The sequence below is a fragment of the Rhipicephalus microplus genome, chromosome X (assembly GCF_043290135.1).
Source record: "Rhipicephalus microplus isolate Deutch F79 chromosome X, USDA_Rmic, whole genome shotgun sequence".
Taxonomy (NCBI): Eukaryota; Metazoa; Arthropoda; class Arachnida; order Ixodida; family Ixodidae; genus Rhipicephalus; species Rhipicephalus microplus.
This window is the reverse complement of record NC_134710.1, coordinates 439,121,065-439,138,146: the sequence shown is the minus strand read 5'-3', so window position 1 is coordinate 439,138,146 and position 17,082 is coordinate 439,121,065. Positions and strand designations below refer to the sequence as shown.

Sequence of the window (17,082 nt, the reverse complement as noted above, 5' to 3'; positions counted from 1 at the left end):
CGTCGAGACAGTGTGGATCAGTAACACCTTCCAAAAAACAAAAAACTCGCTCATGTATTTCACAAGGGTGTTGGCTTGGAACTGTGCAAATTTTATGACAGTAAACTAGTACTGAAGATCAGAAGAAAAAGAAACAAAACGACACACTTCCTTCTCCCGTCAGATGTCATAAAAATTTTTATTGATAGTACAATACTAATAGTGTTTTTACAATGCATTTGACACAGTGTTGATAGGGTGGCTAGAATAAGGAGGTGTGAAAAGCGGCCGCTGAAACCGGTCCCCAAAGCGCGCTGATGCCGCTTGGAGCGCTGCACGCAGAGGCGCGGGTCTTGTGCATGAGATCAGAAGTTCAAGCAAGATTAGAAATTAAGCAACGTGGAATAGGTAGGCTTGCTTTAGGAGCTCACGGGAATACACCAAATCAGGGAGTAAAGGTGATATGGAATGGACATCATTTGAGGGCAGGGAAGCTAGCAGCAAGATAAAATTTGAGAAGCGATTGATAGAAACGGGGGAGGAGCGTTGGGCTAGGAAGGTTTTCAGCTACTTGTACATGAAAAATGTCGATACAAAATGGAGGAAGCGAACCAGGAAATTGACTGGTAAATACGTAGAAAACAGCAGGTGACCAAACCAAAAAGAACTATCGGTTAAGAAGAAAGTGAAGGAAACAGAGACAGACATGTGGAGAATGGGCATGATTAAGAAGTACGCAGTAGAGACCTATTGAACCTTTAAGCAGGAAATTGCCAAGGAAAGGATCTATGATAATACTCGGGGTAGTTCTCTACTGTTTGAGGCCAGGACGGGAGTACTGCGAACCAAGACATATCGGGCCAACTATGAAGGGGTAGACAGAGTATGCAGTGCGTGTGGAGAGGAAGAAGAAACTGCCGAACACTTGATAATGTTCTGTAAAGGGCTTCACCCTATAGTTCAGGATGATGGCGCAGAGTTTTTCAAAGCACTGGGGTTTAGGGATCGGGAGGGCAAAATAGACTTCAAGCGGGTAGACTTAACTAGAAGGAGGTTATCTGATTGGTGGCTAAAGTCAAGGCACGAGTGAAAATTACTCTTCACTGCAAAGTACGAATCCTCAAACTCACTTTTTTAAGGGGAAAAAATAAATATAGTTTTTGGTTCATTAAGTATTACGGCTTGGTGGCGCTAGCCACCGCCCGATCTAAAGGGTACAGCCATATCCATCCATCCATCCATTCATTCGGGTGCCCTTGCGCAGGCGACATACGAATGAGCGCGCGCTGCCCTCCGCAGAAATCTCTCAAGCAGTTAGACGCAGGCCCATAGCCGGGGGGAGAAGACGGGCTAGGGGCTCCTTCGTTCCTAGTTTTTAGCAAGTGCCCCCCCCCCCCCCGAAAAAAATTTCTGGCTACGAGCCTGCTCTCGTGCTATATGGCGGTCACCTATTTTCGGTGAAAACCTTTTTTATTGAGTCAATGTACGACAATACTTAGGATCCTTAAACCACATAATGTATTACGTGGCTAAATTATCTCTATATTTTCTCGCCTCTGAAAACTATTCTCGAGAAGGCATATGAGCGAGACCCGACACCAGCTTTTGTGAATTTCGTAATATTGCAGTTACTCACCGCAGAACTGCAGGGGTGTTACGAGACATTGCGATTACTGGAAGGCTTCATATTACTTCGAGCATGTTAAGTTCGTTTATCCACGAGCAGAAACGTCGGTACAAGAACCTCGTTTTGCTGCTCCGCCGCGAACGCATAATCTTGTGCGAGTGGCAGCTTAAATTCTCACTTCGCATTCAACTATCGGTTTCGGAACGTGAAGTTTTCGCAGCCTACAATTGCTCAATAACTTAGACCAGTAACGCTGTAAGAGCGCTAAAACTTACGTATGCCGCAAGCCTGTAACTCGAGAATCGTCCCCAGCAGCCGAAATAGAGGAGACACTTTTTTAACAAGAACATGACTTGATTTTCATGCAAGCTAAGATATTCATGCTCTGCCACTAGAGTACACAAGGTTTAACCCTCCACCCTTTTTTCGTCTTCTTTTTGGTTCATTCCTTTAAAAAAAGGGGGACAACAGTGAGGCAATAAAATTGCACCACACTTTTGGTCAAGAGAGCACCGTGCTTTGGGCAGCCAATTTGTTGTGTCTCACCAATTCCCTTCAGCATCTCTTTGGCCGACTTGGCATGAAGACGTGCTGACCTCAGGAAACGAGTGATTTTGTCCTCAAGGTTCAGAATGAGAGTATAAAGAGAATTCGACGGATACAAAATCCCGCCCAGTACGCACAGCTTGCTTGCCTGGGCTGGGAGATTTCCTGGCACATTTTCCCTCGAGACAAGACAGGCGTTCTTGCACTCATCACAATTATTGCTAAGTATACGATTTCTCGCAACGTAGCCTGCGACATAATATACGTGGCGGGAGTCACTTCGCTCAGCAGTGTACGATTCCTGATCTATCGACACTATCGGCACCCAGGCACAAAGCACCAACGCTGGGTCTTCTTTTTTACCGTTGACAATCTCGGACATTTCAGAGAGAGCTAGCACAAACACTGACTAATGGCATACTTGCTATGTAGCGACTGCTTGCGAAGAAAATCCCAGCGCACCTGCAGCAAACACAGGGAAGTGCGCCGCTCTCTACCAACACCACCTAGACTTTTAAAAAAGTCTAGGTGGTGTTGTCCCTAACTGCACTGCTGCCCTCCGCGCCCCTTGCGTTATCGGCGCGCCGAGTGACCCTCTTCGAAAAGGGGAAATTGCCCCGCTCATCACACCTCCCCATTGTAGCCACCCTAGTGTTGATGCAATTGTCACACGCCTTGTGAATTTGAAGAGCCTTTATTATCTTCATTTATATTTGTTGCCTCCGACGTGCGTCATAGAAGTAGTACCATATGCCAGGATTAAACCTTCAGATTTTCGCAGTCGTCAATAAACCCCTGCTCGCTAGTGATATAACAACAATAATATGCTCCCTGAGCCGTTCGGTGTCGCATCTTCCATCTGAAATATATATATACGCTTCGCCGCGGGCAAGAATTGATTGATATGTGGGGTTTAACGTCCCAAAACCATGTATGAATGTGAGAGACGCCGTAGTGAAGGGCTCCAGAAATTTCGACCACCTGAGGTTCTTTAACGTGCAGCGAAATCTGAGCACACGGGCCTACAACATTTCCGCCTCCATGGGAAATGCAGCCGCCACAGCCGGGATTCGATCCCGCGACCTGCGGGTCAGCAGCCGAGTACCGTAGCCACTAGACCACCGTGGCGGGGCAAAATCACGCGAGCAAGAAGACTGAAATAAACGACTCCTCTTCTGCAAGCTTTAAACTTGGTTTGGTGTTTCTTAGAACATCATCAATTCAGTTGTTCCGTCATTGCGGGGTGCAGATGTTTCATCTTGCTGGGAGAAGTGAACAAGACCACCAAGACTGCATTTTCGCCCCCTTTCTTGAGCCTATCAGCTACGCAATCGAACAAATGTGTATCCAAACGAAGCTTGAGCGAACAATACAGAGGCGCAGCAGAGAATTTATTTTGGCAAACCTTGTCACTGACTGGACACTTGCATATGCGCAACGAAACCTGTTTATCTGTCTTTTATGTCGGTTTAATGAGTTCAAGTCTAGTGTTTGTTCTGTGTCATTCTCTGTAGTTCTCGTGCATGTTCGGGAGTGTTAAAGAAGCACTCACTAAGTACCAAAAAACCCAGCTAAATGTCCTACTAGAAGCAAGTACAAGGTTTAGAAGCTAGAGTTCAGGCTTTGATAGCCGTGAGTGGAAAGCGGAAAGCAAAATGCATTGCGTCTTAATTGTAGACCTTCGTCTCTTGAGACCATTGAAAAAATTGTACTTACTGACGTGGTGTAAGCAACTCTTGGTGGGAAAACAAAGTACCAGCTACTCCTCTGCTCTTAGAGTTGGCAAACATATATCATACATGGCCCTAAACTTCCGAACATGCAGATCAGCCGCAAAGAAAATTTAAAACATGAAGAGCACCCTCACTCACTAACACCACAAAATTAGCAAAACATTTCCCCCTATAAAACTTTATACAATACGTAGATTATTCATTGCTTAAAGACATAGTGGTGATGAAAACGTAGTAAATAATATAGATGGCGATGTTAAAAAAACGTAACGTTTTAGACAAACGTATCTGCAACAGTCGCAAAAATATACATTGCGACGTTAAAACAAAACAAAGCTTACACACAGCAATGGTCAAGAATGCCGCAATTTTCATCACCCAATGCTGCCTCTTTCAAAAGACCTAACTCATCAGTGAACTTAAGCACATGTCGTAGTTCATGCAAACAGAGAAAATATATATTAAAAGCAAGAAAAGTACCTGCGCACTTTCGACCCACCTTCTAAGACCACGGTGATGACTTGCGACCAGACGGTGTGGCCCGAGGGCAGCACCTTCATACCGCACTGGTATCTGCCTTGCTTAGACGGGCCTAAGTGCGTGAACGCATTAAGCTCGCTAACTGTCTCTGGCTGTAGAAATGAGTTGGTGTTGTCGAGGAAGATGCCGTTCTTGGTCCACACGTAAGCGTACCCGTAGCCACCTGGCTCTTCAAGCACGGTACCGTTGCTCAACTTGGCCTGGCAGGTGAGCCTCAGGTCAGCAAGGTTTCTGCTCAGGAGAATCGGTGGCTGGTTAGGCGTCAGCTCCACGCTGGATGCCTCGGCTGTGGAATCGATGGGTAAAGTTGTGAGAACATTGTTATTGTAGTCTTAAAAGAGCTGCCATTTTTTTAGCGCAATGAGCATCGCAAGAGCAGGTAATCATGCTTGTACCCAGAACATCGGAAAATCCTCTCACACCAAAAGCAACCGAGGTGATACATACGAGCGATCCTGTTGTAGGTTTGCCTGCATTTTCAACCTCTTGTTATAAAATTGGGCTGGGGTATATAGATATAACCCCCCGTCAAAAAACGTTATTGATCCCTTTTTTTTAAAATGATAATAACTCGAAAGTGGAACGTGTCTTCGCAGAGGTAGCTGAGCGTTCATTCTGCAATGTTTGACAACAATGGCGAGAGAATGAATGCTATAGAAGCAATTGAAATGTCACACAAAGAACGTCAAGCAGCTCAAAACTTGCAGGGCACACCTCAAGTAGAGCGCACTCGCGAAATTAGCATAAACGGGATGAGTGCGAAGAAACAGCTGTCACAACTCGACACTTCAACTAAGCTGCTCAAACGGCAAGAAAGGCGCCCGAAACTAACGCAAAGGTATACACTACAAGCGCGAACAACCATCACACTTCTTACTTCTTCGTGTGTGAGCATCACGGTCCTTTCGTAAACGCAGCCGCGGCAGCGAAAGAATCAGCATTCGTGCGCTCTTTCTTTATTGTGTAAATAGGTTTATTGGGCAAACCTGACGGGCAGATGGACGATTCGAAATATCTACAGGACAAGGAAGATGGTGGTGCTCGAGCGCTGATCTCGTGGTTCCTTTCTCTGCGATGATGCTTGTTGTTCCCTGGTGTTATGATTATTCCTTCATTATAACTGCCCCCGTCAAGAACGATGCAGCAGCCATCCTGGCGATATAACAGCTGGAAACTAGCGGGTCGAAGTACGGCTTCAAGTGGTCCTTGTGAACAATATTGTGTCCACGCAGACAATGATTAGCGAGTGGCGTGAGCGGTTCAATGGCGTATTTAACAAGCGATGTGCGCTCTACCACGTGGTATGGACCATGGCAATACGAAAGTAGCTTTGTAGACAAGCCAGGTGCACAGGGTTGTACATACAGCCATACCAGGGTTCCAGGGGTGAACTTTGCGGCAGGAGGGTGGTCGTCATCGCGGGCCTTTTTCTGGCGTTGCTGGTCGGTGGTAGTAAACTTCTTCTTTAGTTGGCGGCGTTCTTCGGCGTAACGGGTGACTTCAGACACGGTTGTGCACTCCGATACATCTGGTGCGTATGGCAGCAAAGTGTCAATTGTGTGCAATGGTTGACGTCCGTATAGAAGGAGGAATGGGGGAAAGCCGGTGGTGACTTGGGTAGCAATGTTGTACGCGTAGGTCGCAAATAGAAGAACCAGGTCACAGTTCCTTTGGTCAGATGCCGAATGCGTCGCGAGCATGTCACCAAGGGTCCGATTAAACCGCTCAGTCAGTCCATTCGTCTGAGCGTGGTAAGCAGTACTCATCCGGTGTACAATATGGCAGTGGCGGAGAAGTGCTTGAATTACATCGGATAGAAATACATGGCCCTGGTCACTGTAGAGCTCACGAGGAGGGCCATGACGTAACCAAAAACGATGGAGGATGAAAGCTTCAACGTCCTGAGCGGTCGCCGTAGAAAGAGCAGCAATTTCGGCGCACCGCGTCAGGTGATCTACAGCAACGATAGCCTACCGGTTACCTGCTGTGGTCAATGGCAGTGTTCCATAAAGGTCAATTCCGACGCGATCAAATGGACGGTCGGGGCAGGCAAGTGGCTGTAGTGGAACTGCTCCTAGATGCGTTGGCTGCTTCTGTCGCTGACATTCATGGCAGACGTCGAACGAAGGTAAACTGTCGAACAAAGGTAAACCTCCCACGCCAGTAGTACCACTTCCATAAACGTTCGTAGATCTTGAAGACACCAGCTTTAGCGCATTGCGGGTCGGAGTGAAATGATGCACAGATTGTAGAGCGCAGCTTTCGGGTAATATTGAGCAGCCACTTCCTGCTGTCTGGCTAATAATCGCGCCGGTACAAGAGGCCACCTCAAATGGTGAAATGCGAAGCCTGGCGTCGCATTGCTCGAGTGGTTAGAAGTGTCGGTAACTCAGATAAAATGTCCAGAAGCGAAGTTATCCATGGATGGCCGCGCTGTGCAGAAGATATTGTGTCGGTGTCAGGAGCTGACAGCGCGTGTTTTATAGAAGATATAGAGGCAGCCTCAGTAAACAGTGGTGATCGCGAGAGCGCATCAGCATCAGCATGTTGGTGGCCGTAATCGTATGCGACACGGATGTCATATTCTTGAAGTCGCAGAGCCCAACAAGCAAGGTGACCTGATGGATCCTTCAGCAACGACAACCAACATAAGGCATGTTGGTCTGTAACTGCAGCAAACGTGATGCCATACAAGTATGGGTGAAACTTGCCAATCGCCTAAAGTATGGCTAAGCCCTCTTTTAGGTACTACTGTAGTTTACCTCAGCCTTGTCGAGCGCTCTGCTGGCGTAGGCGACGACATATTCAGGATATCCAGGCTTGCGTCGAGCGAGAACTGCACCGAGACCGACAACGCTGGCTTCTGTATGTATCTCAGTTGCAGCCATGGGATCGCAGTGGTGCAAATAGGTGGTGATGTCAGGAGATGGCGAAGAGTGGTAAATGAGGGATCACACTCGGAAGACCATGACGAGATGTCGTTGGCACTGCTTAAAAGTTGGGTCAAAAGGGCAATTACGGAGGCAAAGTTACGCACCAACCGACGAAAGTAGGAGCATAATTCTACTAATTTGCGTAAATGTTTTACAGTCGTCGGTTTAGGGAATTCAGCGAGAGCTTGAAGTTTAGCCGCGTCGAGAAGAACGCTATCTTTTGATACGACGTGACCGAGAATAGTGAGCTTCCCAGCAGCGAATTGGCATTTTTTGAGATTCAGTCGGAGCTGCACATTCTTCAGACACGTGAGGACATGTTTCAGGCGTACAAGACGTCTTGTGAAGTTGGGTACAAACACGACGATATCGTCGAGGTAGCAGAGGCATATGTTTCATTTCAAACCCCGCAGAACCGAGTACATCATGTACTCAGATGTGGCCGGCGCATTTCATAAGCCCGAAGGGCATGACATTGAACTCATATAGCCAGCCCGGTGTCACGAAGGCTGTTTTTGGATGATCGGCATCTGCTAAGGGCACCTCCCAATACCGCGAACGCAAATCTAATGACGAAAAAACTCAGTACCTTGTAAGCAATCAAGGGCGTGATGAATATTGGGCAAAGAGTATACGTCTTCGCGAGTGATCTTATTTGAGCGCCTGTAATCCACGCAGAAGCGAATTGAACCATTCTTCGTAACAAGAATGACAGGTGATGCCCATGGACTTTTGCAAGGTCGGATAACGTCGCGTTTGAACATAACGACAAAATGTTCTGTGATAAACTGACGTTTCTCGGCAAAAACGCGGTATGGTCGCTGTCGTACTGGTGCGTTAGAACCTGTGTCAACGCAGTGAAAAAACAGGGAGTTCGGCCAAGGGTAGGTTGAGCAACGTCAAAGAATTCACTGAACTGGTAGAGCAGCTGCAGAAGCTCGGAGTGTTCAGATAGCGACAGTCCGTCAGTGATCGATAATTAAAAAGCTTGGTAGGTAGTACAATGGAAGGGTTGAGGGCGCTGATGGCGTCGTAGTCACCAGAACAGTCTGGCGGCCTCCTAAAAATTTGTTATTTATCAATGGCGTGCACGTGTCCAAGAGACTCACCTTCAAACAGTTCGACGGGATACAGAAGGGGATTGAAAAGGCAAAAAGCACTGTTTCCTTCGGAAATGGAGAGGATTGCAAAAAGCAGAAGTTATCTTTGACTAAGGAACAGGCATGATGGTTCAAAGAATGCAACTTCGTCCGTAATGACGTCACAGGACACGGGGATCTACACACCTGCTATCGGCGGAATTTCAGCGCCTTCTTTGACGACGAGTTTGTGTACGGCAGGCTGAATGCGGTAAGTTGGTTGGTGGTAAAACGGGAAGAGTTCAAGTTCCAATCTTTCACAATCAATAACGGCGTAGTTAGGCGATAAAAATACCATCAAGTATGATGTTGTGTGAGCATAACGAGAAGACTATAAACTCGACAGCGTAGTGGTCCTTCGCAATGATTAGTTGGGCAGTAAAGGTGACTACAGGCGGAACCGGGTCCCCATTTGCTGTTTACAAGTACATCATACCAAGAGGCGTCGTCACTTTTCGGAGCTTGCGGCAAAGTTTAGCGTCTATCACGGAAACAGCGGCACCGGTATCAACTGTAGCATGTGCTCGAGTACCTTCTATATAAACTTCGGCAATATTGTCACGGGGTCGTGACGGGGCCGAAGACAGGAGACTTTATGTTTGGATTTACCTGTTTATTTGGGTGAACCTGTGCCCGGTAAACGGAAAGTTCGATTGCAGTAGCAGTCTTGCACAGCTAGTGTTTAAGAGAATTTTATTTCCAGATATATCTTACACAGCTTATGTGCACACATAAAAATGGACAATGATGAACAATGCGTGTGTACAATGCAAGCTGTTATATACAGCGAAAGAACTCATAGAGTATGCAGTGACGTAAAATGCAAAAATTGTACAACAAATACAGGACACTCATGACATCGAGATGATTAAAGTTAAATAAACAATAAGGCTATATGAACAAACAAAGGGAGGTCATTCACAGTGTAGCGTAATAGTTTGCATTCACCTGTAAGGACAATTTGCTCTCGCGCTCAAGAACAATATTGCACAAAAGGACATGTTTCTAAAGAAGAAAAGAAAAATACACACTGTAATGTCACAGTGGTACAAGCTCTAGCCCACCTCCTCAATAGGAGAGGAAAGGCATGGGCACTCTGTTGTTTTTTACGATAATAAATCGCGTATACCACCGTCGGAGGAAAGCCTCTTCTCCCAGAATGACTAGTTCTGCGTTAAGATGCATAAGCATTATGTTTCTTAGCCGATGTAGTAGGGAAAACATGGCTCTCTGGGGGCGTCCCCCCTCAGGCAGGCCAGTTCCCTTCATTTCCATAAGACGAAGGCTCCGATAGCCATTAAGACTACGACAAAGTTATCCCTGTGACTAGACTCCACTGCATACTTGTTTGGAACATCCTGGTAACCATGCGCCAAAAGGTGCGCGCGACTATACATTCATGGAAGACATGGTTTAGTGTTTCGACGCGACCGCATTGCGGGCATGTGGCGGAGGGCGCCACGCCCCACGCCGCAAGGCGGTAAGCCGTTGGTAAAGCCCCCATTCCCTGAGCCAGTTTAGGTCACTGACCTCGGAGGGGAGAGACTTGTTTGTAAGAGTCCAGCGTCTTTTCGCCCGGCATTTCCGGCGTTGTTCCTCAGATAGGCTTTTAAATGCTATTAATTCGCTCATCGTGGTTGGGGACATTTCCATAAGTTCTTGAACTGGGAAATTGTTTCGCCATTGTTGCAAACATTTTATGACATGTGTGTAATACGCTGGTGGCTACTCAGCAGCTGGTCCTGTGTAGTTTGCTAAACCAAAACGTCTTCTAGAGATTCCTAGCAGATACACTACAAGTTGCCTGCCTCGATACGTTGAGTTCTCTAAGAGTGCCCAGGTGTTTTTGAGAGCCAACATGCGGCACATTACATCAAGGTTGGGTAAATGAGCCCTCCCCATTTTACTGGTAGGCGGACCAAGGCTCTGGCAAGAGCCTCGGCATGGTCGTCCCAGAAAAAGGAGCCGCACGCAGTATCCACTCACAGCAAAACCCATCGAGGTGGTCGGGCACTTCTGGCTATATAAAGTAGTGGCGCTGTTGTGCTGGATTTAATTAGGTAACCTCTTACAGTAAAAGGTAGTTGAAACGTTCTGGCGACTTCAATGCGCCTGTCAATTTTGTGTTGGATTTCTTTCCATGAGGTGCGGGCTACCTTACCAGTCGAAAGGAAAGTAACACCTAAGACTTTAACGCTTTGGACGATTTTGACGCTATCAGGGAACTCTTCACTGTGCATCCCAAAGCACAATGCCTTGCTTTTTCTGGGATTAAGACGTGCTCCTACAGGTAACAATATGTGTGGAATATTCGCAGAAAGGCTCTGTAGCTATCTATGTTCCAAATAAACAACGAGATGTCATCGGCGTATGACGCTACTTTCACTTCGCCCAAGCCTGGAAGAGGGAAACCGCGCATCGAAGTGCATTTCTGGATTTGTTTCAATAATAGATCTATGCATAATACAAAGAGAAGTGCGGAGAGGGGACAGCCTTGTCGAATGCCCCTACTTACTGCAATAGGTTCAGATGTATAGCTATTCACTACTAATGACGTTTCTAAGTCTGTGTATAGTAAGCGGAGGGTGTCGGTTAAATGTGCTGGGAAGCCATAACACTCAAGCACAGCGAAGAGATAGTTCCATTCTACGCAATCAAAAGCTTTTTCCTGATCCAAGAAAAAAAATGCCAGATATTTGTGCTCTTGTAGCGTACGTGAATAAATCGCGAGTCAGCGCAAGCGAGGAATAGATCGTACGACCTGGGACACAGCATGTTTGTATGTCGCTTACTATTTCCGGTAGAATGGTTGTTATGCGGTTTGCAAGTATGGCTGTCAATATCTTATAATCCGAGTTAAGTAGGGAAATAGGCCTCCAGGCCTTTGGATCGGACGGCTCTCCCTCGCTTTTAAGCAAGAGTACAACTCTGCTCTCACGAAACGTATTCGGTATGATTCTGTCAGCAAGAAGCCCATTCAGCATTGTCGAAAGGTGGTCTTGTATTGTTTCAAGGAAGGTTTTGTAGAAATTCAAAGGTATCCCGTCAGGGCCGGCGGCGGCGGTTGTGTTGATGCGCTGAAGCACGATGCGTAATTCACCCAGCGTCACTGGGCTGCACAGACCATCGCGCAGCTCCTCCGGTACGCGGGAAATTCTCTCGCAAAACTCATTAACTATGGTGGTATAGTTCACGTCGATTGCGTTCTCCGCCCTGAAAAGATTCGAAAAATGCGTTTCAAAACCCTCATTACGTCTTCTGCTCGTGTAGACTGTTCGTCGTTGGGCAACTGAACGAAAGGGACATGCATTTGTTCACCCAAGGAGCCGTTGCGAACACTTCGAAGAACAGCTGGATCTGAAACCGGTCGTCCGTTGATAAAAGACTGCGCAGCCGAGCGCGAACTAAGAAGCAACAAAAGTTCGTACCGCGCCTTTAACTGATCGAGATAGTCGTGTATTGCGAACGTCAGCGTCTCGCCTCTGCGTATAATGCGCGCTTTTCGTAGCGTGTCGTTTATCTCTGTCGTCAGGCGCGCTTTCATTTCGCGCCCCGCTTTGGTAAGCTCGGCGCGCCAACTGTGTTTCAATGTGTCCAAATTACGGGGTTAAGCCGGCATTTTGCATGCTTGCTCTATTGCATTGCGCAGTATTGCTACGCTTTCCGGGTCGTGCACGAGTTTGGTGTCCATTTTCCAATGGTTTCTAAATATGATGGATTGTTCAAAGAAAAGTTTTACAGACACTGGAAAGTGGTCTGTAATGCATGGAACGTCCGGTGGAAAATGTAGGACCTCGCAACTAAGGACATGTGTGGCTACAACTTCTGGAAAATAGAAGCGGTCTAGCCGGGTCATGTTGGGACCCCGTTGCCATGTTGCAACGAAGTCATTTCCATGATTGTCGACCCACGCATTCCTGAGCTTGAAATTGCGGATGAGTTGTCGCAATGCGCTAACTCCGCTATATTGACTGCTTTCTCTGCGTCCGCGCGCATGTCTGTCAGTGTCCTCAACACAGTTAAAATCTCCTACTCAGAAAGTAGGGTAGCTGTCAAACATAAATGAGTAGAGTGAATTGAAAAAAAAAATCGACCGTGCCCCCACGTTGAGCTGGGGCATATATTAAGAGCACCCTTACTCGTCTGCCGTGGAGGTCAAAGTCTACTGTTAGTGTGTGGCCGTCAAAACTATAAACACAGTGTGCTCTTCGACGTAACGCTGGTGTCAAGAAAACAACTCCGACTCCACGCATCTTTGAATCAGTCAGCGAAAAAAAAGGCTTCGACTCCAAAATGTGACTAAAATGATTGCACATCAAAGGGGGTTCTAAAATTACATTCCTGTAAGAAGAGGATGCCGACATGACGTGACCTTGCGAAGTGCATGACTTCTCTCTGCTTATTTTGGTGTCTGAAACCTCTGACGTTTAAGGAGAGAAAATGCACCGTAGCCATTTTGAGGAAGAGAGAGTGTGCGCAAACTTCAAAAAAAAACCTTGCAGAGGGTAGGGCGAGTGCTCAACGAGTGAACATGACTAAAGAGAGAAATGCTCTGACGTCATCAGAGCATTAGCGAATTTTCGGGGCTTACTATTGTCCGTTGAGCCCTCAGAGTCCGTGGTCGGTGGGTGGGCTCTTTTGGTGGCTGGACGGTCTATGTCGATGGCGCTGGCACCGACACTCGCACCAGCGGCCGCACCTGTAATCTGGTAAATATGGTTCGACAAGCTCAGTTTGCAAGTCTGAGCCAAGTACTTGCTGGCGCGGGCGCTCGTCGGTACACAGCGGTACCCGGAAGACTGTGACGTGGACTATTTCAGGACCTACGCTGACTAGTCGAACTGATTCGCCGTTCAAGAGAATGGCGCCCCGGCTTTTCAGCTTGGTGGCTGCATGGACGTTTGCGGCTGCGGTGCCCAACTTTGCACCTCTCATGTGCTGGAGGGACTTGATACCAGCTGGACCGGTTACTGCTTCGGGGGCATCTATGATGTCGTCGACAGTGCTCCCCTCTCGATCGCTGAAATTGGAGCAAGGAGCTTTCGGCAGTGGCTCTGCGATAGCCATCACACTTTCGTCCTGGCTCTGGCTCCCACGGCTTGCGCTGTGGTGCCCGGGCGTTAGCTCACGATGAAGGCCTGGACAGAGCAGGGGGTTGTCCAGGGGTTCGCTTGATGCTCGATAAGATGGGGTCAACGACTGGCAGCGTGCGTGGTCGCGGGAATCCCGGCACCAGGGAAGCGGCGAACGGGGCGTCGGCCGTCGATCAACTACTGACAAGCGGCGAAGCGCGTCGGCATTCATACTCTTGCCGTCGAATGTTCTAGCGTTATCCCTGGCGGTGGCGTAGGTTCCAGAATAATCTGTACAGCTCGCAGAGTAGGCGTTATCTTATCGAAATGATCTACCACAGCCCGGAAGCTTCTCGAAAACTGCAGGCGCGGTTTGCGCTGAGAATTGTTTAGTGTTTTGGGACGACAACCTCTGAAAAACCCCCCTCTGAAAAAGGCATCGCACCGATGCTTTAACTAATGATGAAGGTACAACAATAATGCAAAAGAAATACAATGAATAAACTACGATACAATAGTAATACTAAAAATACTGTTTCAGATTGTCAACGCGCATGAAACGGCTTGAGGCGCGCGACCTGGACGACTTCAGGTCGCGATCGGCGTCGTTGAGAGTTCATGATGCCGTCGGGGACAACCTCGTAATCAAGTGGGCCGAGACGTCGAACCACCGTTTATGGTCCGAAGTACCGTCCCAGAAGCTTTTCACTTAGTCCACGTCGGCGTATCGGCGTCCACACCCAAACACGTTCACCGGGCTGATATTCCGCGAAGCGTCGTCGAAGATTGTAACGGTGGCTGTCGGTCGTCTGTTGATTCTTGATACGGAGACGCGCGAGTTGTCGGGCTTCTTCGGTGCGTTGAAGGTACTCACTCACATCGAGGTTTTCTTCGTCGGTGACGTTGGGTAACATGGCATCGAGCGTCGTTGCCGGGCTCCTTCCGTAGACGAATTTGTATGGATATATCTGCGTGGTCTCCTGCACCGCCGTGTTGTATGCGAAGGTCACGTACGGAAGAATGGCGTCCCACGTCTTGTGTTCGACATCGACTTACATTGCCAGCATGCCGGCGATCGTCTTGTTAAGCCGCTTGGTGAGGCCGTTGGTCTGTGGGTGGTACGCTGTCGTCCGCCGGTGGTTTGTCTGGCTGTACGCCAAGATTGCTTGAGTTAAGTCGGCAATAAATGCCGTTCCTCTGTCGGCGATAAGGACCTCAGGGACGCCGTGACGTAATACGATATTTTTGACGAAGAACTTAGCTACCTCAGATGCAGTGCCTTTGGGAAGGGCTTTTGTCTCGCCGTAGCGGGTAAGGTAGTCGGTAGCTACCACGATCCACTTGTTTGTTTCCGAAAGCCGACGTCGGCAACGGCCCCAGTAGGTCCATACCAATCTGCTGGAAAAGTCGGCAAGGTGGTTCAATTGGCTGCTGAAGTCCCGCTGGCCTTGTCGGCGGTGCCTTGCGTCGCTGACAGTCCCAGCATGTCCTCACATAACGAGTGACGTCAGTGGTAAGACGTGGCTAGTAGTACCGTTCTTGTATCCTCGCGAGCGTGCGAGAAACACCGAGGTGCCCTGCCATCGGATCGTCGTGCAGGGTCTGCAGGAGTTCTTGTCGCAAAGCTGAAGGCACCACAAGGAGGTACTTAGCTCGAAGCGGTGGAAATTTTTCTTTTGTAGAAGACCGTTTCGCATGAAGAACGACGCAAGTGTGTGCTTGAATACCTTCGGGACTTAAGCGGTCCTGCCTTCGAGGTATTGTATTAGGGCCTTATGTTCAGGGTCGGCCCGCTGTCGTTCAGCGAAGACGTCGGTAGTTATCGTTCCCAAGAAGTAGTCGTCATCCGGGTCGTCGGGTGGTGGTTGGTCGACAGGCGCACGAGAGAGACAGTCGGCGTCAAAATGTTTCTTGCCGGACTTGTAAATGACACTAATGTCATATTCTTGAAGTCTCAGGCTCCATCGTGCAAGGCGACCTGAAGGATCCTTCAAGGTGACTAGCCAACACAAGGCGTGGTGGTCGCTCACAACTTTGAAGGACTTGCCATGAAGGTAGGGGCGAAATTTCGACGTAGCCCAGCTGAAGGCGTGGCACTCATTTTCTCTTGTGGAATAATTGGCTTCAGCTTTGGATAGCGATCGGCTGGCGTAACTAATAACCCTTTCAAGCCCGTCAGCGCTCTGCACAAGAACAGCGCCAAGACCTACGCTGCTTGCGTCAGTGTGTATTTCTGTCTCGGCAAATTCGTCGAAATGGGCAAGTAATGCAGGCGTCTGGACGCGATGTTTAGGCTCCTGGAAAGCGTGTTCCTGCGGCGTTTCCCACTTGAACTCAACGTTGGCCTTGGTAACCTTGATTGATTGATATGTGGGGTTTAACGTCCAAAAACCACTATATGATTATGAGAGACGCTGTAGTGGAGGGCTCCAGAAATTTAGACCACCTGGGGTTCTTTAACGTGCACCCAAATCTGAGCACACGGGCCTACAACATTTCCGCCTCCATCGGAAATGCAGCCGCCGCAGCCGGGATTCGAACCCGCCCCCTGCGGGTCCTTGGTAACCTTAGTGAGAGGATCGGCGTTGCGGGCGAAGTTTTTCACGAACCGCTTATATTAGGCGCACCGGCCCAGAAATCGGTGCACCGCGTTCTTGTCAGTGGGTGGCGGGAAGTCGGCGATGGCGGCTGTTTTCCGTGGATCGGGACGAACTCCAGACATGCTAATAACGTGCCCCAGAAACAAGAGCTCCTCGTACGCAAATCTGCACTTTTATGGCTTCAGTGTGAGTCCGGCCGTCTTCATGGCTCGAAGTACAGCTTCAAGGCGCCGAGTCGAAACTCGAGGAAAACACGACGACGTCGTCTAAGTACACAAGGCAAGTCTGCCACTTCAATCCTGCCATTACTGTATCCAGAACGCGTTGAAAAGTTGCAGGCGCTGAGCAAAGACATAAGGACATCACCTTAAACTCGAAGAGGCCGTCCGGTGTTATAAACGCCGTCTTCTCTCGGTCTCTTTCGTCGACTTCGATTTGCCAATTGCCAGTCTTGAGGTCCATTGACGAGAAGTACTTGGTGTTATGGAGCCGATCAAGGGCGTCGTCTATTCGTGGGAGAGGATACACGTCCTTTCTTGTGATTTTGTTCAGGCGGCGATAATCAACGCAGAAACGTAGCATCCGATCCTTTTTCTTCACTAACACCACGGGGGATGCACACGGACTCTTGGACGGCTGGATAATGTCATCTCGCAGCATTTCATCAACTTGTCTCTTCATTGCCTCACGTTCTCGCGTCGAAACCCTGTACGGACTCTGACGGAGTGGTCTGGCATTTTCTTCGGTTATGATTCGATGTTTCGTGATTGGGGTCTGCCGAATTTTTGATGACGACGAAAAGCAATCTTCGTATTGCAGGAGCAGGGCCTTGAGCTGTTCTTGCTTATCGTTCGGAAGTCTGGGATTGACGTCGAAAGCTATGGGAAAGCTTGGTTCTTCTGAGCAAGTTCCG

At 48.4% G+C, this 17,082-nt stretch overlaps 1 protein-coding gene across 5 annotated transcripts in view; it reads right to left on the bottom strand.

Annotated features, from left to right (window-relative positions):
• LOC119160896 (uncharacterized) overlaps positions 1-17,082 on the bottom strand; it is a 493,888-nt gene that overhangs the window by 335,124 nt on the left and 141,682 nt on the right. For all 5 annotated transcript variants that reach the window (XM_037413166.2, XM_037413167.2, XM_075880528.1 and 2 more), the window contains one exon: positions 4,385-4,711. In XM_037413166.2, coding sequence (XP_037269063.1) covers positions 4,385-4,711 — 327 coding nt within the window. The remainder of the gene's footprint in view (positions 1-4,384; positions 4,712-17,082) is intronic.